The 22,944-nt window shown below is 60.6% G+C and overlaps 1 protein-coding gene across 2 annotated transcripts; it reads left to right on the forward strand.

Moving 5' to 3' along the window:
• Window positions 1-1,655: 1,655 nt before the first annotated feature.
• On the forward strand, window positions 1,656-18,410 carry MDFI (MyoD family inhibitor). 2 transcript variants are annotated; one of them, XM_032133356.1, is made up of 4 exons: window positions 1,656-1,847; window positions 12,817-12,999; window positions 16,721-16,975; window positions 17,289-18,410. In XM_032133356.1, exons 1-4 carry the CDS (start codon window positions 1,778-1,780, stop codon window positions 17,543-17,545), a joined length of 765 nt encoding a protein of 254 aa, XP_031989247.1. In that variant the 5' UTR covers window positions 1,656-1,777; the 3' UTR covers window positions 17,546-18,410. The 2 variants fall into 2 exon arrangements, with proteins under 2 accessions (XP_031989247.1, XP_031989245.1); XM_032133354.1 differs by lacking the exon at window positions 1,656-1,847 and adding an exon at window positions 12,196-12,369.
• Window positions 18,411-22,944: the final 4,534 nt, after the last annotated feature.

Raw genomic sequence — 22,944 nt, forward strand, 5'->3', positions numbered from 1 at the left:
GCCTGGGCGCTGCCCTAAGGAGCCCTGCGGACAGCTGGCAGAGTCCCGCTGGAAGCACGGAGGGAGGGGAGTCATCCAACCGCGGCTGCCGGTGGGGAGGCTTTCCCAAGGATTTGCACCGCGGTGCCGATGCTTTACCGTGACAGCTCTGCCTTCAGGATGGAGCTTCCAGAAAAATCCCGAGCAGTCAGATCCCTCCAGTCCCGCTTCGTGCCCCAGGATGCCTCATTCCCACTTCCCGACCCATTTCCTTTCCATGGGGCGTCTCAGCACCTTCCCCTTGTCCCTCGCCCCGTTGAGCTGCCCTGCTGCCAGCGGAGCGCTGCTGGCGGTGATGGCAGCGGGGCTGTGGCACCACCAGGGCTGTGGCACCACCAGGGCTGTGAGGAGCCACCAGGGCTCTCCCTCGGGTCCAGCCCCGCTCTGGCAACGCGGAGCCGAAGCTCCGGATTGCAAAATCCAGCGGCTGCCCAGACTCCCCCGTGTCTGGGGGCGGTGGCCGAGGGCAGGGCGGGCTGGCCCCGGTGACCCCCGGCCCGGCACAGCGGGGAGGGCAGGGGACAGGGCCACAGGGCGACAATCCCCGCTGCTGCCGGCTGGGCCGGCTCCAGCCTCGTGCTCCGGCCTCTCCCTGCGGTGCTTTGCAGAGCTGGGCTCTTAAACACAGGAAAACACAGGAAAACGCAGCAGTGGGATTAAAAACAACTCTCCGAAACATCCCACCGGGTCCTCGTGACGCTCAGCACGGGGACGAATCCTCGTGGGGCCCTGCGAGGACGCGGCGCCGGAGCAAACCGGGACCTCTGGGTTGGCGCACTCGGGATGTGCTGCTGCTGCTTGAACCTGGATTTCACAGCGCTCTCAGGGCTGCTGGTGGCGGTGACGCCGTCACCTCTGATTCCAGCAGCTCCGGGCATCGCCCCAGGGAGCCGAACCCCATTTTCCAGTTGGGGAAACTGAGGCGGGGAGGGGTGGGGAAGGCGGAGGCGTTCCCTGGACACGCCAGGGAGTCGGGGACTAAAGTTTTGCTTTCCTGCCTGGGAAAGAGGACAGACTGCAGCACCCACCCGAGGGGCACAAACACCCACCCAAGGGGCTCAAACACCCACCCGAGGGGCTCAAACACCCACCCGAGGGGCTCAAACACCACCCGAGGGGCACAAACACCACCCAAGGGGCTCAAACACCCACCCGAGGGGTCCAATCATCACCCGAGGGGCTCAAACACCACCCGAGGGGCACGAACACCACCCGAGGGGCCCGAGCACAGCTCAGCCCCGCTGCTCCCCCCTCGATTTTCCTCAAGGGGACCCAGCCCCGCGCCGAGAGCGCGGCAGAGCTGTGAAATCCCAAATCCGAGGCTGGCCCCGGGAGCCACCTCCGCCTGCCCCGCGCCTCTCCCCTCTCCCGGCGCCGCTCCAGCCTCCAGCAGAAGCTCCCGGAGCGCTGCGGGCGCGGGTGGCCGCGTTTGCTCTCCCAGCCTCTTTTTTTTGTTGTTGTTTAATTTTAATTTTTCTTTTTTTTTTTTTTTTTTTTTTTTTGAATTGAATTGGGAAAGAAAAAAAAAAAAATCCCAAGCCCAGCCCAGAGGCAGCCCCGCGCCCCGGCCGGCCCCCATCGCCGGGGCCGGGGGATGCGGGGCGGGCGCGGGGGCGGGCGCGGCGCCCCGCGGGGCCCCAGGTGAGCGCGGCGGGACGGGCCCCGCTCTGAGCCCGCACCGAGCCCGCACCGAGCCCCGCGCTGAGCCCGAACTGAGCCCTCACCGAGCCCCGCACCGATGTCCCGGCCCGGCAGCCCCCGGCCGAGCCGCCCGGAGCAGCCCCGAGACGAGGCGGTCCCGATGCCAGGTACGGGAGGTTCTGCCCTGAGGGGGACACGGAGGGGGGAGAGGGGTGCGCAGGGTGGGGGACACCGGGGGTGAGTGTGGGGAGCGCGGCTGGAGGGGGGTGAATGTGTGTGTGTGTGCACGGGGGGGTCTGTGCACGGGTGGGGGGCTATGGGATCGCAGGGAAGGCTGTGGGATCTCAGGGGAGGCTGTGGGATCGCAGGGAAGGCTGTGGGATCGCAGGGAAGGCTGTGGGATCGCGGGGAAGGCTGTGGGATCGCAGGGAAGGCTGTGGGATCGCAGGGAAGACTATGGGATCGCAGGGAAGGCTGTGGGATCGCAGGGAAGGCTGTGGGATCGCGGGGAAGGCTGTGGGATCACGGGGAAGGCTGTGGGATGGCAGGGAAGGCTGTGGGATCTCAGGGAAGGCTATGGGATCGCAGAGAAGGCTGTGGGATCGCAGGGAAGGCTGTGGGATCGCGGGGAAGGCTGTGGGATCGCAGGGAAGGCTGTGGGATCACGGGGAAGGCTGTGGGATGGCAGGGAAGGCTGTGGGATCTCAGAGAAGGCTATGGGATCTCAGGGAAGGCTGTGGGATCGCAGGGAAGGCTGTGGGATCACGGGGAAGGCTGTGGGATCACGGGGAAGGCTGAGGGATCACGGGGAAGGCTGAGGGATCGCAGAGAAGGCTGTGGGATCACGGGGAAGGCTGTGGGATCGCAGGGGAGGCTATGGGATCACGGGGAAGGCTGTGGGATCACAGGGAAGGCTGTGGGATCACGGGGAAGGCTGTGGGATCACGGGGAAGGCTGAGGGATCACGGGGAAGGCTGAGGGATCGCAGAGAAGGCTGTGGGATCACGGGGAAGGCTGAGGGATCGCAGGGAAGGCTATGGGATCACGGGGAAGGCTGTGGGATCACAGGGAAGGCTGTGGGATCACGGCTGGGGTGTGTGCGCGAGTGGGGGGTGTGTGCAGGGGGTGTGTAAATAAATGTCTGTGCGTGTGTGCAGGGCTGGGGGGCCGCGGCTGGGGGGTGCATTTATGGGGGATTGGTTCAAAGTTTGGGGGGTGTGGGGTGCCCCATGTGGGAATGCCCTGCCGGACACGCTGAGTGTGCACAGGAAGGGGAAGGAGGAGAGTGAGTGTGAGTGTGTGAGTGTGAGTGCACGGCTGGGGGGCTGTGGGTGGGTAGCAGGGGGGTGTGTGGCTGGGGAGGGGGTGCAAGCAGGTTTGGGGTGGAGGGGAGGAGAGGATGTATGGCTGAGTGTTTGTGGGTGTGTTGGTGCAGGGCTGGGAATCTCTGAGCGTGTGTTGGTGTCCCTGGCAGTGTCTGTGGGTGTGTTTGGGTGTGTTTGTGAGTGTTGGTGCAGGATTGTGAACATCTGAGCGTGTCTTGGTGCCCCTGGCAGTGTTTTCCTGTCTCTGTGTTTGTGTGTGAGCTCAGCAGCTGCCGGGAGCCCGCCGGGATTTTGCATCCCAAACTCTCCAGCAGTTTCTGTCCCGGAGCCAAGCCCAGGGAGCAGCTGGGTGGGGGGGGGGGGTGAATTAAACCCCCCAAAAAATAGGGGTGAGGGGCTGGGGGCTGCTCTGCAGCCCTGGGTGGGTTACAGGGACCAGGCCGCAGAGAAGCGGATGGAAAAGTTTGGGGAATTCTCATTTTTTCCACGGGGCAGAGCTGAGCCCCTCGCAGCCCCTCTGGTGGCTCTGCCTGGGTCGGTGGCCCCTGGTGCTGTCCCTGCCGAGCTTCACGTGCAGAAACTGCATTAAAAATCCCACGGAGAGATTAAAAACCAGCAGAGCAGGAGGCTGGAGGAACACACCGCGGTGTGTCTGTCAGACCAGACACAAAAGGGGCCAAATCCACCCCAAAAGCTCCGAAAGCGGCTGCCGGGCTGAGCGGAGCCGCGGGAGCTCCGGGATCCGGCACAGCTGGACCGGCCCCCTGTTGGCTTTGGCCCGGAGCACGGCCGGGCCCGGGCTTTGGAGAATACATCCTCTTGTTCTCTTCCCCCTGCTCTTCCAGCTGGATGCCGCCGGCTCCGCTTCCCGGCTGAGCTCTGCTCCGAGCTCAGCCACGTCCCGGGGCCCAGGCAGCTGCGGGGGGCTGATTTCCCTGGATTTCCTTCCCTTTCCAGGTGGGAAATGGTGAGCACGGTGCAAAGAGCTTTTGCACGGGGCTTGTCCCCAGCCTGGCTCGGAGGAGGGCTGTGCACGGCTCCTGCACCAGCGGCTGGGGGGGATTTTAAAAAGTAACTTTAAGAGCTGTTCCGTATTTTGGGGGAAACGGCCTTGGAGCTTTTCGACCTTCCCTGTGGCCGCACAGGAGCTGTGGGTGGGTAGAGAGTGGTTCAGCTCCCAGTTGTGCTGGTGGCCTGAGTGGGAGCACTGGGGCCTGGCTGAGGTGCTTGGGGACATCTGTGAGTGCCCAATTTGGTGTGTCCCTGTTGGAGGAGCATCCGTGAGTGCCCAGTTCGGTGTTCCCATCTTGGGCTGGCATCCATCAGTGCCCAGTTCGGTGTTCCCATCTTGGGCTGGCATCCATCAGTGCCCAGTTCGGTGTTCCCATCTTGGAGTGGCACCCATCAGTGCCCAGTTCGGTGTTCCCATCTTGGACTGGCATCCGTGAGTGCCCAGTTCAGTGTTCCCATCTTGGACTGGCATCCATGAGTGCCCAGTTCGGTGTTCCCATCTTGGACTGGCATCCGTGAGTGCCCAGTTCAGTGTTCCCATCTTGGAGTGGCACCCATCAGTGCCCAGTTCGGTGTTCCCAACTTGGACTGGCACCCATCAGTGCCCAGTTCGGTGTTCCCATCTTGGACTGGCACCCATCAGTGCCCAGTTCAGTGTTCCGATCTTGGAGTGGCACCCATCAGTGCCCAGTTCGGTGCTCCCATCTTGAGGGAGTCTCACCTCCATCCCAAACCATCCCAAATCCCCCCTCCTCTTCCTCAGCTCCTCCGGAGGGGTCCCCAAGGTGTGACCCCGAGCAGAGCTGGACCAAATTTGCCTCCTTCAGACTCCTCCTTTGCAGTGTGGGGAGCACAACGGGGTTTCCTTAATTCCCACCTGCCCAGGCTCCAGAGGCCGAATTCCATCCCTGTCCCTCCTCAGGGAGCAGCTCTGTGCTGCCACATCCCAAACCCTCGCTCCCATCTCTCTTTCCTCCCTCTTCGTGGGATTTCGGTGAGGGATGAGCAGCCAGGCCCCTCCGTGTTTGTCCCTGTGACATTCGGCTGCCGAGCCCTGGTGGCTTGGGCAGGGGCCAGCGGCTCTGTCACGCACCGCCGGGCCTGGGAATTTTCTCTCCATTCCCTTTCCCAAGTTTTACAAACCAGAGTGGCTCGTCTGGAGACACCCAGGCTGGGGAATAAACAGGGAAACCGAGGTGCCGGCGTGGTTTGGCCGAGCTCAGCGTGGGGTGGGCAGCTCAGGTGGGGTTTGCAGGGCTCGCTGCTGTTTCCCAGCTGGAGACGGAGCTTTTTTCCCGGAGTTTGTTCCCTGGCACCTCTGGTGATGGGTCGGGTGCCATCACAGCCTCCTCCCACCCAGCAGGGACAGGGACATGGCAAACCAAGGCCCCGAAATAGCCACAGGTAGTTGGCAGAGAGAAGAGGCCGCTGTCTGCCTGGGTAGGGAGGGGAGGAGTGATTATTTTTCGGAGGAATTAGCAGAAAACAGGAGGAAAACAGAGTTTCACTGAGGGACAGCGGGAAGCAGGAGAGGCTCTTTCCTCCTCCTCCTCCTCCTCCATGTGAAGATGATGGAGACAAATCCACCTCCAGCAGCAAAAAAACCTCCTTGGCTTTGGCTCTGCTCATTCCCACCTCCCTTTTCCCTTCCCATTTGCTGTGTAGGGCCACCCTCGTGTCCCCCTCCGTGTCTCCAATCCCTGCCTGTGTCCCAGCTCGGCAGCTCAGAGTTTGGGATGCTCGTGCACATTTGTCCTTAATTCTTTCTGCCTGTTCCCAAGGATTTTGCCCCGAGGTGTGAGAGGAGGCGGAAAAAGCTGTTGCGTGCTCAGCCCCAAGCACGCAGCCTCCAGATCCAAAATGCCACTGGAGGCCTGCACGGGGTGCCCCAAGCAGGGGATTCTCAGCAGGAATCAGTGTCACCCCGCTCAGGAACCCTTTACTGGCACTGTCCTGCTCTGGGATAGGGGTAGGAACAGAAAAAAAACCCATCCAAAATCAAAATAAAAGGGTTTTTTCTTGGTTCAGCACTGATTTAAGAGCAGGATTGCAGAGTTGCACGCAGCCACGCTCAAAGCGCAAAGAACCCCTCCCAAAAAAAAGCTCTGAAAGAAACAAAACCGTATTTTTTTTACCCCCACAGAAAGACATTTTGCACGGAAAGATCGATTTCTGTTTTTCTTTCCAAGTTTTTCCCTGTCAGCTCCTGAAAATGCTTCGCTCGTGTTTGTTCTTTGAACGACAGCAAAACTTGCAGAGGAAAAGAGAAGAAAAGCAAGCAAAAAAAAAAAAAAAAGGCAAGAAAAGCAGATTTCTGGCTTTTTTCAGTGTTTCTGGGTTTGAGCAAAACAAAGCCGGGCCTTGGGGCTGCATCGCCCCTGCTCCCGCTCCAGCTCCTGATTGAATTTCCTTGGAAAGCGCCTGCCTGGGAGCTGCAGAAACCCAAGCTCTCCTCAGGGTATTTGCTGGAGTTCTGGTGATTTTCCCCAGAACTTTTCCATGCCTGGAGTTCCCCCTCCTGTGGGATCAGCACCCCCTGGGATGGCCCCAATATCCCTTCCTACATCCCAGTTTTTGGAATTTTCTTTGGGATCCGTGCGTGGGAGAAACCCCAACCGACAGAGAGTGCGAGCAGCAGCAGCACTGGGAAGTTTTGGGCTCCATCCCCACCGGATGTTCCTTTTGGGAAAATCCCATTTTTGTGTCTCGGTTTCCTCACCAACCAAGGCAGTTTTCCAAGAAAATCCCTGGAGCTCAGGGAAGGTGTGATGGGCCCGGGTTTAAATCAGTGCCAGGCTGATCCTGGGATGAAAGGGGCTGGAGAAATGCAAATGATTCTCCTGCTTAATAACAGTGCCCGGCAGCTCCTGCTGATCTGCTCCTCAATTAACTTTTTTTTAAGGACTTAGGCTGGGAAGACACAAATTTTCCCTGGCAGGACCTGTGCTGGTTTAACCCCCAAGGTTACCCAATTACCGGCCTGGCTCGGGCTTTAATTACTCCCTCCATCATTTCCCCCAGCAGCTCCCTGCTCTGTAATTCCCAGAATCTCCTTGGATCTGATAGGCCTGGCCTTAGCAGCTTTCCAGGCCTCAGGGATAATTGCTTTTCCTTGAGGACACCCGGGATTTCCTCCTGTGTCCTTCCTCCAGGCTGGGCTCCCCTGATTTCCCAGATTTTCCATCCTTTGGGGAGTTATCCTGCCCCAGGTGCTCCTCAGACTCCAACTCAGTCCCAGCCTGGGTCTTTTCCCTGGTGTTTTCCCATCGTTTTTCCCCATTCCGTGTCCCCACAGTGTGTTTGGGGTGGTTTATGTTGGGTTTGGGATGAGGCCTGGCGCTGAGAGATGAAGGAAGAAACCCAGACCTTCCCAGGTTTGTGTGCTGGGAAGTTTTGTTGTCCCTGTTTTTCCAGTCCAGGCTTAAAGATCCCTCCTTCCCTTGCAGCTCCACACGGGGATGGTGCCTTAATATCTATAAAATGTAAATATATTTATGTTAAATCAGTTCTTGCTGCTAAAGGAATAATTCCTCCCAAACTGCTGCGATGTCAGAGGTGTTTCTTGCAGGGAATTTATATTTTCTCTTCCCTGAAATCCCTTGTAGGAGCAAGTCTTCCATGAATTTGGTTTGGCAGGAGCCAGTTGGAGCCATGAGGACCTTGGAGGGATGGGATTTGTAGGGACACCGACCTGGAGTCGGGGTTTGGTCACTGAGGTCAAACTCCAAACAGGGGTGGACTGGATGGACGCTGCTCCTGGCCTGTCTGGCCCCAAAATTCCTCCCTCCCTTCCCACCCAAAATCTATAAATAACAAATAACAACAACTCCCGGCCTGCTGAGCTATTTGGGGGTTTTGTGGGTTTTTTTTTGCTTTGTTTTGCTTTTTTTTTTTTTTTTTTTGCATTTAAGAAGTATCTTCTCATAGAAACCTCTGGTGTTCTGGACTGGATTCCTCATTGTCCCAGAACTGTTTATCCAAAGCTTTGCCCAGGTGAGCAGAGAGACACTGGGCCAAAGGTTTGCTGGGTGGGAAGCAAAGCTGTGCTGGATCTGTCCTGGCCATGCTTTGGGCATCTCTCCTCCCCTTCCCACCCTCCTTTTCCTTTCCCTATCCCAGAATCTGAGGCGGCCTCGGTGCATTCATTTCAGACTGAGTGTAAAGAAGGAGATTGGGATTTTTCCCGGGATTTTGCTTCCCTCTGCTCCCTCCTGGGAAGGATTAGCTTCAGTGCCATCTCTTCTGCACCGGAAACCTGAAATGTCCCTGGAATGGGGCAGGCAGGCACCTGATCAGGCCAGGAAATCCAGGAGAGGTTTCAGACTCGTTTTATCTGCTTGAAAAAAGGATCAGAGAGCTCCCAACCCAAACAGCACCGAGCTGCTGGGTTGTTGTTCATGGCAACTGCATCCAGGATTTCCTGCTCCCTGTCCAGCCATTCCCAAGGGATTAAAGGCAGGGAAAAGGGGGCTCTCCTGAGTGTCTCCACGCTGGCAGGAGTGGCATCCTGTGGTGTTGGGTTTGGATGCTCCCCAAAAGCTCAGATGTGGATCCAGATGTGCTGAGACCCCTTCTCCCTCCTTTTTGGTCAACACCAAACCCCAACCTGCCAAAGGGATGGGATTTGTTCCCACATTCCCAGTCCCAGCCTGCTGAAGGGATGGGATTTGTTCCCACATTCCCAGTTCCAGCCTGATGAAGGGATGGGATTTGTCCCCACATTCCCAGTCCCAGCCTGCTGAAGGGATGGGATTTGTCCCCACATTCCCAGTCCCAGCCTGCTGAAGGGATGGGATTTGTCCCCACATTCCCAGTCCCAGCCTGCTGAAGGGATGGGATTTGTCCCCACATTCCCAGTCCCAGCCTGCTGAAGGGATGGGATTTGTCCCCACATTCCCAGTCCCAGCCTGCTGAAGGGATGGGATTTGTTCCCACATTCCAGTCCCAACCCACCAACGGGATGGGATTTGTTCCCATATTCCCAGTCCAGCCTCTCTTTAGCTCCATGTTGGAGAAGTTTTCCTTCCCGTGCTGTCCCTCCCTGGGACTGGGAATGGGGCCGTGTCCATCCATCTCCCGCCACCAGATTCCTTCCCTCAGAGCCAAAGGCATTCGGGAGGAAGAGGGACAGGGAAATGAGATCCCAGGAGCCGGGCGGATCCTCAGCCACATCCCAGGAATGCTGAGCAGGAGCCACGGGACACCCTGGGTGGGTTTGACTCCAAACCACAGCTCCAGCTTTGCGTCTTCCCACATCCTCTGGGGGTCTGGGCACCACAACCGGCTGGGAGAAGGGAATCCACAGGTTTTTGGGAGCTGGGGGCTGCTGGGGCTCTGCTGCCTGTGGTGTGGCTCGTGGTTGTGCTGCTGGAGAAGCTCATCCCGGGATGCTGACGGGCTGCTCCTGCCTTTTGCTTGTCGGGATCTTTGGGAATGCTTAGCTCAGCCCATCAGGAATTCCGGGTGCTTCCAGCTCGGAGCACAGAGCACTTTTCCCCGTGAGCAGAACCAGCCCCAGGAGCTCTGGCAGACTCAGGGCCTTGCTGCATTCCCAGAGGGATGGGACATTGGACTTTGCAGGAATTTTACAGGATCCTCGGTTGCAGCCATGAAACCTTCCAGCTTCTTTGCACCTTTCCTCTCCCCTCTCCTATTTTCCCACCTCCTTGATGGACTTTGGAGCTCACTGATGTCTCGGGGCTTCCGTGACGGATGGATTTGGACTTTGGGACTGGGGAGAATAATCAGAAAACCGGATCCATGTGCGTGTCCTGGGCTTGGCAAAGGAAAGCAGCTCCACATCTATCACTTGCCCAATCTCTGGTACCTTAGGGCAGTGCTGGGATTTATTGAAGCTGAAATTATTATTTTTAAATGCCTCGTTACCTCTTTTCCCAAAAACCAGGGATCTGAGCTGCTCTCCCTGTGCCACGGCACCTCCACATCCCCCTTGTGCTGCTCCTGGGGGGGGCAGAGACTTGGACTCTCATCCCAGGCTCTGGGGAGGATTTGCCCTGGCCAGGAAGGGTCTGGGGGTGCAGGATCAGGGAAAAAGGGAGAGATGTCCCATCGCAAGGGCTGGCTCTCCTTAGCGTTTTTCCCGGGCTCGTGGTTGGTTTTAAAGCTGATGGATTCAGGTCAAGCCTGGTCTCGTTCTGGGGGCAGCAGGGGAGGGAAGGAGCCAGTCCTGCCCTGCTGGCAGCAGGGAGAGGGGATCCAGAGGGGCCTCAGCTTGGCAGGGCACCCCTGGAGCAGGGGTTGGGGGGATTTAAAGGAGGAGAGGGAGCCAGGAGCTGTGGGATGAGCCTGTGCCAGTGCTGGAAGTGCCTGTTCACCTCTCCCTGTGCCAGCAGAGCTGATGCCTCTTGTTGGGGGGAATTTGGGAGCTGCTGCCCACCCAGAGCCTGAGCACTTCCCGGGGCATTCCCTCTGCACTTCCCTGTGGATCAGGGGTGGGAGCCTGCGGGGTCTGTGCTCAGCCCACACGTGTCCAGCTTCTCCCAGACCTTCCCTGGGGTCAGGCTGTGACCATGAGGGTGGACACGGCCCTTTTCCATCCCATTCCCGGGGGAAATGGTGCTCTTGGGGAGCAGCATCATCCGCACATTCCCTGCGGCCCTGCAGCAGCAGGGATGTGAGGCAGCGCAAGGCAGGGAAGGACCAGCTGACCCAAACTTCATTCCTGCCTATTTTTGTCCCTCTCCTGGCCAGCTTGTTCCCGGGGGAGTTAATTTAATTGCCACCTTCCTCCCTGCGTGGCTGTGGTTGTGTGCGAGCCCTTGTGCAAGGTAATTACAAGTGCGAAGCGGACACGGCAGGAATGAGCCTGGGCTCCTTCCCGGTTGGAGCAGCACCCTGGATATCCCTGTGGATCCACCCAGCCAGGGCTGCTGCTGTCCCACGGAGCTCCAGGCCTCATCAGACTGCCCCTTGTCCCCAGGAGCAGGCACAGAGGAGGCAAGGGATGTGCTGGAGACACGGAGTGGTCGTGGCAGGGATCTGCTGGAGCTCTCCCTGTGCCAGCCCGTCTCCTGCTGCTGCACCTGATTTTCCAGCTCTTTTTCCCAATTGCTGACCCGCAGGGAAGGGGATCTGGCGGTGATGGGGCTGTTCTGGGGAGCCCTGGGGGTTTTTAAGCCCTGAACACACTTTGGGCACCTCACAGCCGAAACCAGAGCAGCTCCCGGGCTCTGCTGGTTCTCAGTGGCTCCAATGCCTTCCCAGGGACTCTGCGGGAGCTTCACCGTCTGTGCCCTGCCCGGGACACCTCTGGCTTCACTCAGAGCTCCTCAACCATTGGGATTTCATGTCTGGCTTTGGATCAGGGCTGACTCCAGGCTGGGACATGACAGAGGCTGTGGGTGCAGCAGCGTGTGGGTGTTACTCACCCCCACACCCGTGGGGAGATGACAGGCTGCTCTCCTCACCTCTCCATTTCGCTCTGGGCTTTCCAGAGGCTTGGGAATGGCTTTTCTTCCATCTGGGGCTCACGTGCTCATGCTCCATTGGGATTCAGAGCCAACGCTGCTGTAGCAAAATTCAGCTGGAGCTGCTGGATTTGCCTTGGTTGAACCCCAAAATCGCCTCACCTGCGAGAGCTGTGAGCAGGGCTCTGTGCTGGGATGAGTTTTCCTTCCCACAAAACCCCCTGTCTCAGGAGCGCCAGCACCCCAGGCTGGACCTGCACCCTGGGGAGGGCAGAGAGGGCGGTCCTGTAGGGAAACTGAGGCACGTGGATGATTTTGGAGCTGGGAGCAGAGCAGCTTCACTCCAGCCCGGCTGCAGCCCCTCTGCAGCATTTCCAGGCTCCAGCAGATCCCGGGGCGCAGCTGGAACCCCTCACTTCCCTCGTTATGCTCCTTTTAATTATCCATAATTGCCCTCCTTCCTCTTCGGCTCTGGTGTGCAGGACCCTGGTTTTATCGAGGATAATGAAGTGTCCCAAGCCCCTTTCCCCCTTCCCTTCCCTTCCCCTCCCCTCCCTGCCGGCATTCAGGACCTCCTGTTACAGCCAGGGCAATTATGGCTCGCTGCTCTCCCTCCCTCTGCCCAGCCTATAATTTAGTTTTATATAAAGCACGCTCCAGCCCCTGTTGTGCAAGACGTTGCTATTCCGGGGGATGGGCAGAGGGATGGGGCGGCCGGGAGGGGGCTCGGGGTGGGTGGGAGAGAGTGGCGTTGCACCGAGCCTCCCCCCCCTCCCCCGACACGCCCTGGGCACCCCACATTCCCCGTGGGATGGAGCAGCCAGCTCCCAGCAGTGCCGAAGGTGGTCCTGCCTTCTCCCGGCTTTCTGCGAGGGGCGGTTTGGCACCGGGATTTCTCCCATGGGGAAGAACTCAGCTCCTTTCAGGTTTTTGCCGCCCCATCGAGGGGTCCTGCAGGGGTTACTCCTGCTCCGGAGTGCGGGAGGATGAGGGAAGGTGGCAGCCAGCTCCCGCAGGGAAGACAGTGGCCCTTTCATGGGAAGGGGGATGAAAAATCCAGCTTGAGCTGCGGAGTGTAACCAGATCCCTTGGCTCTTTTGGAGAAGGAATGTGAGAGCTTGGAAGGGTTTTTGGGATGGTGCTGCCGAGCCGCTGGCGCTGCAGCGGGGTGAGCAGCTGCGGGGTGATGCCGTCCCGAGCAGCCCCAAATCCCGCGTGGTGCTCCAGCTCTTCCCCCTTCCTGTGTGCGGCAGGGATGTGGCTTGGGAATCAGAGCCCAGACGCCCTGACCAGTGCCATGGGCAGTGTCTGGGGCCGGGCTGGGGGTTTGGGTGGCCCCGGGGGGCTCGGCTCTAACCCCGTTTCTCTTGCAGAGGTGGCCGAGCCCTCGCGCCCTCCCCCGAGGCCGATCCCAGCGGTGCCACCGGCGGAGCCCCGGCCTCCCGCCCGCCCCGCGGTGCCGAAGAAGGAGAAACCCCCGGAAGATGACAAGTCCCCAAAAGTGCTGACGAAAAGCCCCCGGGCCGAGCTCTGCGGCGCTCCCGAAGCTGTGACATGTGAGTGTTTCCCTCGGTGGCAGCTCCGGACACCGCCGGGGGCCCGTGCCTTGGGCTGCTGCCACCTCATCAGCAGCGGGGCTCATTAAAAAGCGGGGCAGAGGTGGGAACTGTCTCCTCCTCGCTTTGTTCCTCCCCACATCAAAGCTCAAACCGAGCCTGAGTCACCTGGAGAGGCGAAAGCGAAGGGCGGCACCCGGCATGGCTCTCGCTGCCCTCCGAGGCGGAGCCGGGGCTGCTTTGGGAAGCGTTGGGGTCCTCTGGGATGCCGTGGTGGGAAGAGGGATGAGCCCTCGGGGAAGAAGCTGGGTGGAGCATCCCCCAAAACCCCAGTGGGAGAGAGGAGAGCCCCAGAGACCGTTTTCGAGGGCACAGCCCCGGGATGTCTCCGTGGGCACAGCCCTGGGGTACCTCAGTGGGCACAGCCCCGGGATGTCTCCGTGGGCACAGCCCCGGGATGTCTCCGTGGGCACAGCCCCGGGATGTCTCCATGGCACAGCCCCGGGATGTCTCCATGGCACAGCCCCGGGATGTCTCCGTGGGCACAGCCCCGGGATGTCTCAGTGGGCACAGCCCCGGGATGTCTCCATGGCACAGCCCCGGGATGTCTCCATGGCACAGCCCCGGGATGTCTCCGTGGCACAGCCCCGGGATGTCTCAGTGGGCACAGCCCCGGGATGTCTCCATGGCACAGCCCCGGGATGTCTCCATGGCACAGCCCCGGGATGTCTCCCTGGGCACAGCTCCTGGGGCGGGAGCGCAGCAGGCACTTGCTGGAGCAAAGGGAGACGCTTCGCGCTGGGACAGCTCTTGCCTTGGCGAGTCCGGGGCAAGGGTGAGGCTGGTGCCAAGCCTGGCTGAGCCGGGCTGTCCGCACAGAGGAGTTGGTTTTGCCGCAGGCGGTGGCGGGGCCAGGCAGCACCTCCCAAAATCTGCTGCCGTGAGAAACGCCGGGGTGGGGTAGGCGCAGGGTGCGGGCCGGGGTGCCCTCGCTCCGTTCCCCGTTGCAGGGGTGGGGGAGCGGAGCTGGCAGACGCGGGAGGCTCTCCTGGAGCCGTCCATCCTTTCCCTGGCCCCCAGCCCGGATCCCAGGGTTTCTCTCCCAGGCTGCCATTCCCCTTCTGCTGGATGCTGGCGCGCAGCTTCCCCTTCCAAGGGGCGCGAAGTGGATGGAAGGTTCCCCGCGGGATGAGGGCGGGTGGGAACGGAGCTGCGCGCTCCGGAGGGTGGGCAGGGGAGGGGAGAGGACGGCGAAATGCGGGCGCTGGAGCGGGGAGAGCGCACGTTTCCTGCGGCAGAGCCCGAGACTTGCGCAGCATCTGGGAGCTGGGCCGGCTGCCCAAAGACATTCTGCACGTCTGACTCACACCGCAGCCGCTGCACGGCCCCCTCCCCAGCCCAGCCCAGTCCCCCGGCCGCCCCCCACGGGCCTCGGGGCTGGGAGGGACGTGGGCACCCTCCTGCTGGGTGCTGGATGAAGAGACCTTCCCTTCTCTCCCTGGGAAATGAGGAGCGTCCCCTCTGGTATCCCCCACTCCTCCCAGTGCTGCTCTTGGGGGGGGGTCACCATTGGGTTTTGGGGGTTATTCCTCCTTTGGCAGGACCCGGGGAGCACAGTTAGGCTCTCCCATGGGATGGTGGCATTCCCGTGCCAGTCTGGCTCATGGCAAGCTCAGGAGGGACAGGGCAGAAGGGGCTGTCGGGTGCCGGGTCATGTCTGTGTCCAGCAGTGCCAGGATTGCCCCCCCCCCCCGAAGGCTCAGCTCTGGTGCTTGAATCCATTTTTCCAGCATTCTGGAACACTGGGATTGCGGGTTTGGGATTCTGGGTGTTGAGTTTCAGGTAGGAGCAGCAGACCCAGGTGGCCACTCCAAGCCCTGGCAGTGGCTCGGGGGGGTCACAGCAGGGAGACCCCGGTGATGCTGCCCTGGGACAGCCTGAGGGGATCCAGGAGTATGGCCTCGGTGGGAAACCCAAAGGGAATATCCAGGAGGTTTTTGGTCATTGAAGAGCTGTAGACAGGCAGTTTTCCCCGAAATCCTGGGATTTTAGGGCTGCTCCCCCTACTCCTGCCCGGAGATACTGAGGAGCTGGAGGTGCCTCTTTTAGAAGAGCTTTGGCCTTGTGTCCTAAAGGCTGTCCTAAAAAAATGGGAGCTATTTTCCCTGACTTTGAGCAGGGGGATTCCTGGCTGCCTCTGGCTGCCCCTCACCGGAGCCAGAGCGTGATTTTGATTTACAAACAGTTTAATCTGAGGAATGCGGCGAAATGGGGAGCGCCAAGTGCATCCTGCTGCAATCCCAGAGAATCCAGCTGCCGTCCGAGGCTGCTGAGCTGCTGCTGTGTCCCTCTTGACTCAGCCCCTGTGGGCTCAGCCCCTTCCTGTCACAGCTCTGGGCAGCCCTGGTCACTGTGGGCATCCTCGGTGCCATCTCAGTGCACACATGAGGCTGGAGAGGGCACCGGGCAAGGGTACACAGAAAGCCAACACTCCATGAGGTTTTTTAGGGAGGGGAGACAATTCCTGTTTTATCCAAGACCTGTTTTCTGTTTCCCCAGTCTCCCATCCCTCCTGCCTCCAGCCCACTTTTCCCGCTCAGCTCTGGTTATTTTAAGTTCCCTTCCCAGCGGGTGTCAAAGACCAAGCTCCCAGTTTAACCTCCCTCGGCGGCCCGAGCCGAGCTCAGCCTGGTAAAACCAAGCACTGGGACCATCCACTTGTGTCTTTCACCTTCCACCTATTTTATTTTCGCCTTCCATCTATTTTATTTTCGTGGATTCAAGACAGGGACCGTCTGTGCCCGCTCCACCCCCGTGTCCCCCCATGCCCTGCACAGAAAGTAGCTCCTGTTCCCTGGTGCCTTTGCCCTCGAGCCTCTCTCCTGAATCATCCCTTGTTTACTGCCACGGCAGAGGAAAAGCAAAGTTTGGCCGAAGCACCACCAGACAGGATTTTATTTGTGGCATTGCTGGGGAGGGTGATGGGTGCTGGGACTGGGAACCAGCACAAAAATGGGTGCCCCCATTCCTTGTGCTGGTTCCCAGTCCTCTCCCAGAGCACCACAGCTGGGGACGGCAGGAGCACGGGGCTGAGCCACCCCTCTGGCTCTGGCAGCATCCTGGCAGGACATGGGGCTGCGGCGGGAGAGGCTGCAGGGAGGCACAGACACAGCAGAGTTATTTTCCTCCTCCTGCAGAGAAGTTCAGCCAGAGGTTGTGGAGACCTTAAGGAAGTGGCCGGTTCCCGCAGGGCCGGGGAGAGGAGCAGGCTGGCTCCGCAGCGGTGCCTCATCTCCTCTGGCTTTACAGAGGGCGGTGGGGACATCCAGGAGCTCTGTCTGGCAGCCTCGGTGGGTTCATCCCTGCTGGCTGTGCCGGGAGATCTCCTCCTTCAGGTCCTCTGGTGATTTGCAGCAGTTTCAGCACGTCCTTCACCACAAATCTTCATTTCTTGGGGTTTTTTCATCCCTTCCTCTCACCGGAGCCTTTGCCTCCTTCCCTTCACCATCCCTTTTCCTTCCTTTGTCCTTCCTTCCTCCAGCCACCTTTTCCACATCTCCAGTTCCATCTCCATCCTCTTGGACCATCCATCCATCAGCATCACCTCCCGGTCACCCCGTGTCCAGCTGGGGACCGGATTCCCGTGTTTCTCTGGGGTCTGGGCACGCGTTTCTCCCGGCGGAGAGGGCGGGGGGGTAACGTGCTGCTCTCTCCTCTTCAGGCCAGCCCCAGGTGCGAACACCCCCGCAGCCCCCCGGGCCCTGCACCCACCTGCTGCACAACGGCGCCGGGCGGGGGCCGGAGCCGGGCGGTGCCAACGGGGAGGCGGGGAACGGGATGTGCCGGGCCGTGCCCAGCTCGCAGAAGCCGCACCGAAAGCTGCAGTCGCACCACTCCATCAACAGCCAGAGCAGCAAGAAGAGCAAGGGCAGCTCCAAGTCGGCCTCTTCTCACATCCCCATTGAGGCGCAGGAAGGTACCAGCTGTCCTCTCTCCTGGTCTCCTCGGGCCCCTCATCCCTTGGGATCTCATCCTCCGAGCCCAGCGGGACCCCTGGGCCCTCCTGGCAGCCTCTGCAGGGCGAGTGCTGAGCGGGGCCATCTCCTGTCCTCCAGAATTGGTCTCTCTTGAGGCCTGGGTGTTGAGGGAGACTCCCTGGGGCAGTGCCTGCCTCCCGACCCCTTTTCCCATCCCTTCCGCGAATTCCTGAGGGAGGATTTCCATCCTCGCGGCGCTCCCCCAGCACCCACCTGTGCCGGGCGCTGTCTCACCCCTGCGTTCCTCCCCAGACTGCTGCGTCCACTGCATCCTCTCCTGCCTCTTCTGCGAGTTCCTGACCCTCTGCAACATCGTGCTGGACTGTGCCACCTGCGGCTCCTGCACCTCCGAGGACTCCTGCATCTGCTGCTGCTGCTGCAACTCGGGCGAGTGCGCGGACTGCGACCTGCCCTGCGACATGGACTGCGGCATCATCGACGCCTGCTGCGAGTCCGCCGACTGCCTGGAGATCTGCATGGAGTGCTGCGGGCTCTGCTTCTCCTCCTGAGGGCCCCTCTGGGCCGGGGGACCCGCGCTGGGACCCCCCAGGCTCTCCCGCAGCGGGCGAGGCTCCGGCCGGTCCCGTCGGGAAACGCCAAAACCTCGAGGAGGAGGAGAGCGAATCCCTCGCTGCGAAACCTCGTCCTTGGAGCCGGAGCCGGATCCTGCCTGGGAAAGGGGGAGCCCAGACGGCCGTGGGGGGCTCTGGCAGTGTCCTGTCCCGCTCTACCTCTGCCCGCACCGGGGCACCGCGGGAGCCTCCTGCTGCCTGAGCCGAGAGCAGGAGCGCCCGTCCCGCAGAGCCACCCCGGGGCCCGGCGTTGGGGACAGCCCGTGCCCCTGGCACCGCCCCAGGACAGCGCTCCGGGGGGGTTACAGGGGGTGGCACGGAGCATCCCCCTGCCAGGACACCTCCAGGGACACCTCCAGGGACATCTCCAAGGCCGGGTGACCCCCGCGCACTGGGAGATGCTGGAGCCTCCCGCCCGGCTGTGGAGTCCCGTGCTGGGGGACGCGTCCTGCCAGGCCCCCCTCCCCTCGGTGCTGAGCCCGGCAGCCAAGTGCAATACCCGCAGCCTCCCCCCTCCCGGGAAGAAGCTTTTCCTGCAGCCGGAGCTGCGCCGAACTGCCACCGACCCCCGCGTGTCCCCCGTGTGTCCCAGGCGTGGCGGGGCAGGGTGGCTCGGTTGGTGCCAAATGACCCCCAGCAGTTGTTGGCCCCCGTGCCACCATCCCGGGGACAGGGCTGGTGGCTGGGTGGGGGTGGCAGACACCCCGCTGATGGGCTGGGGAGACGGGGAGGGAAGTGTCACGGTATTTTATAAGTTTTTTGTTCCTTTTTATTGTAAATAAAGGTCTTTCTTCATTTGCGACCCACGGCTGCCGCAGCACGTGCTCTGCCGGGCACTCCCTGGGGACAGAGGCTCCGTGTCCCCTGTCCCTGCAGCCCATCCTGCTCCCAGCTGGCTTTGGGGACATGGGACAGGTCAGTGACAGCCCCAGCGTGCTCCTGTTTGCTCCTTGTGCTGGGAAGGAGAGTACAAGAGGACTCTCTGTCCTTTGCTCCAGGGAACAGGTTGAGGTCCTGGAGTGCCCTGGGACAAACCCTGTCCCCATTGTCCCACCACCCTTGGGGTGTCATCTGCTCCCGGGCTGCTTCACCAACCCCAGGGCACAAATTCCCCACAGGAGAAAATAAATTACATGAATTCCCAGCAGAAGGGCTGCGGCTGCTGAGGTTGCAGCCCCTGGAATTTGGGTGCCTTTGGCCACTCCTGCTGCCACCCACAGCCCCCCAGCCCCGTTTGGGACCCCCAACCGTGCCAGGCCATGCCACGAGGGTCAGGGACCACGGCCCCACAGCGGGGTCCTGCTGCCCCTGGAAAGGCTCAGCTGGCCCAGCTCAGCTGCTGCCTGGGCTGAAGTTGAACGAGGAGGGAAAAACGCTTAAAAACCGAGGCCAAATGGGTCAGTTGGTCACGGCGACAAGGGCTGGTTTGGGATCTGGGCTCGCTGCCCTCCGGCGCTGCCGCTCAGCCGGGAATCCTATTTTTAGTGCTGAGCCAGAGGCGGCCGGAGCCCGGCACGGTGCAAGTGCACGGAGGGACCGAGGATGGTGCGGGCAGCCTTCCTCCACCCCACACACCCCAGGGAGGACTCGGGGCACTGGGTTGGGGTTTTACCCCTTCCTAAAGCAGCGAGAGCCGGGTGTGGGATGCACATCCCTGCCCACCCCGGGACAAACGGGATCGGGGCCCCATCCGGCACTCGCAGGGTCGGTCGGAGCTTTTCCACAGCCTCTGGCTGAGGCTCTGCTCCAAACCTTCGCATCCTTGGCACGGAGGCCCGGAGGCGCTGGCCTTCCCCAGGCTGGCCTCGCTGCTGCTGCTAATTAGGGAGGCTGGAGCTGGCAGGGCTGCTCCCACCAGCCGGAGCTGCTTAATAGGGAACAGATTCCCCCAGTGCGGGAGGACCCTGCGGGCTGGCTGGGCCCTGCGTGGGTGAGTCCGGTGTGGGGTGGGGGTCACACACGCCCCAAGCCCCCTCTCCCGCTCCTCCTCAGTCCTCCAGCCCTTTTAATTCTCACCCCGAGGGAGCAGGTCCCCATCCAGAGCAGGAGGTGGGGAGCAGGGATGGGATCCTCACGTGTTCTCCTCGACGGATGTGATGTTCACGCCAGTGGATGGACTTTAGTGACAGCTGCCTCTGGAAAAATGCAAATAAAAGAGCAATAACCAGCACAGGGCCACCCAAACCTCTACCCTCCGCAATCCCACCCTCACCGAGTGGTTCCCACCCTCAGCACCGGTTCCTCAGGGCTGGAAGGGGCAAAGAGGGATTTATTGCAGCCCTGACCCCAAACTTGAGGCACATCCATTGCCCTGAGCAGTGCTGGCTGCTCTGCTCACACCCCAGGCGTGCCTGAAAATCCCAGGGGTGGCTCTGGGATGTGGGATTGATGGATCAGGGTGGGGAATGACGAACCAGAGCAACTCAAGTCCCTGGAAAGGCTTGAAACCCCAAGTTAAATCCTTCCTCTGGATGCAAGTTGGCGCTGGCCGTCCAGGTTGCAAAATACTGGGCAAGGCAAGAGTTAAACCCTCCTGCCTGGGAATTAATTAACAACAGATGTGCTCGGTTTTAACTAATTACTCTCCTGCCAGCACTTGGTTTTTATGGTTTTCTCAGAGTTGGAGCATCATGCCCCCACAGATGTTGACCCTGCTGGGCTTTCCTGGGCACCCTGGGCTTCCCTGCCCGCCTTCCCCAGCCAGGCTGGCCCTGAGTTTGATGTTTTAAGTGAAGTAATTTGGTGAAATTAGCTAAAATCCATTAAAACTCCTAAATTAGCATTGCTGGGGTTTTGGTGCACGGTGCCCCCAGTGCTCTCCGGGGTGGGCAGTGCCTGATCCCAGCTGGCCGTGGGGGTTTCCTTTTCCTACAATCCCTGCTGGTGACTGAGAATTCCTGGGACATTGGAGGTCTTAATGATGGGAGTTTTCTAATTTGCTGATGGGTTCCAGGGGCTGCTCCCGTGCTGAGCCTGCCGTGGGTGCAGCCAGAGCAGAGCAACACGGACAGCGGGAGGCTTGGAATCTCTGCAGGCAGCTGTGGAACCCCTCGGATCCAGAGCTGGCTCACCCCACTGCCCTGAGCTCTCCGGACACCCCGTTTTTCCATGGATGGAGCAGCTCGGGATAAGCCCCACATTTGGCTGCTCCTGTGGTGGGGGAGGGCTGTCAGCAGCCCGGGCTATTTCTGTCCTCGATCATGATCAATAAAGCGGGAGAGGGTTTTTATTTTCCACTCCAAATACTTTCTCCATCCTGTTTCCTCCCAGTTCACACGGCGGACTGGGGAGCGCTCCAGCAAGGAGGCCCACGGAGCATTTTCCTCCTCCTCCTCCTCCTCCTCCTCATTCCAGCACAACCCCCACTCCTGCTCTGTGCCACCCCAAAACTCCCTCGCAATTCCCTGCAACCCCAGGGGCAGGTTCAGCTGGAAGACGGGAGCAAGGCCTCGCACACGTGCGTGCGCACACACACTCGCACATAAAAGTAAACACTTCCAGAGCCAGAAGGGCAAAAAAAACTTAAAATAAACCCAAATCTTTGGAAGGCAGAGCTGCTCATGTAATCCCAGGTTCTGCCGGGATGGGGGACGGGGCCGAGGCCGAGGGGAGACGACTGCAGTCTATTAAACTTCCTTTGAGAACCTGCCAGACTGACAACAGCTGGAAGGAATTAACATTTCAGGTCCACCAGCTCCTCTCCTCGCTTTCACCCTTCCCCAAAACCCAGCTTGAGGCCAGAGGCCCGGCAGCATCACTTTTTCCCACTCCCTGGTGTCCCACAGTGTCTGGCTGGAGCTGATTCCTTTAATCCCGAACCTGCCAGAAGCGTGAGCATCCGCTGAATGAAAAACCCGGTGCCTGTGCTGGCACCAGCCCCCGCTCTGGGTCCCGTGCGTCCTACGGGGCTGGCACCGAGGTGTGGTGACAGTGGCCCTGCCAGAGGTGGCTTGGGGCCATCTGGCACCTCTCAGCCTCCTGCAAAAGGAGGGACGGCACTGCCAAGGAAGGGAAAACACCCAGGGAGGGCAGGAAAGGGGCAGGGAAGGGGCAGGAAAAGAGCAGGGAAGGGGCAGGGAAGGGGCAGGAAAGGGGCAGGGAAGGGGAAGAAAAGGGGCAGGGAAGGGGCAGGAAAAGAGCAGGGAAGGGGCAGGGAAGGGGCAGGAAAGGGGCAGAGAAGGGGCAAGGAAGTGGCAGGGAAAGGGGCAGGGAAAGGGAAGGAAAGGGGCAGGGAAGGGGCAGGAAAAGGGCAGAGAAGGGGCAGGAAAAGGGCAGGGAAGGGGCAGGGAAGGGGCAGAGAAGGGGCAGGGAAGGGGCAGGGAAGGGGCAGGAAAAGGGCAGAGGGGGCAGGAAAAGGGCAGGGAAGGGGCAGGGAAGGGTCAGGAAAAGGGCAGGGAAAGGGAAGGAAAGGGGCAGGGAAGGGGCAGGAAAAGGGCAGAGAAGGGGCAGGAAAAGGGCAGAGAAGGGGCAGGAAAAGGGCAGGGAAGGGGCAGGGAAGGGGCAGAGAAGGGGCAAGGAAGGGGCAGGGAAGGGGCAAGGAAGGGGCACGGAAGGGGCAGAGAAGGGGCACGGAAGGGGCAGGAAAAGGGCAGGAAAGGGGCAGGAAAGGGGCACGGAAGGAGCAGGAAAGGGGCAAAGAAAGGGCAGGAAAAGGTCAGGAAAGGGTCAGGGAAGGGTTTTTGTCCCTGTTTGCCGTCACTTTCGGGGGACACTTTAGGACCTGTCCCCAACACGGGGGTGCTGTCCCTTGGCTCCGCGTGCCGGGAACTTGGCAGGATTTGGCTGAGGGGAGCAGGGTGGGACGGCTCTGGAGTGTCCCACCAGCAGAGACCCCCCCAAAATTCCCAAATCCCGAGGGGAGGGGGTGCCGGAGCTGTCTGAGCTCAGCCGGAGCTGGCAGATTCCAGAGGGTTCGGCTGCCCAAAGGCGCCGAGCCCGGAGGCTGCAACCCAAAGGAGAGCAGAGATCCCCACGTTCGGCGTTGCTACCAAGCTGGAGGAGGAAAATTCAGGAATTATCCCATTAACCCTCTCCTGGTGCCTGGGAGAAGCCCAGGGAGCCGCTCACCCTCAGGCTGGAGAAGGGTTGGCAATGCCAAGGGGCACAAGGAGGAAAATCGGGATGTGCTGGAGCCACGGAGCCGCGGGGGTGTAAATAAATATTCCTGAGCACAAAAATCCAGGGATTTCATGCCAAAGGGAGGTTGAAACGCACGGATCCCATCCTGCTCCGGCGGGGATTCCCATCATCCAGGAATATCCTGGAGCTCGGCACCAGCCAAGCTGGTGGCAGCAGGGACCAGGTGGGCAATGGATGAGTTTTCCAGAGGTCGGGAA

This window comes from Corvus moneduloides, chromosome 24 (genome assembly GCF_009650955.1).
Source record: "Corvus moneduloides isolate bCorMon1 chromosome 24, bCorMon1.pri, whole genome shotgun sequence".
Classification (NCBI taxonomy): domain Eukaryota; kingdom Metazoa; phylum Chordata; class Aves; order Passeriformes; family Corvidae; genus Corvus; species Corvus moneduloides.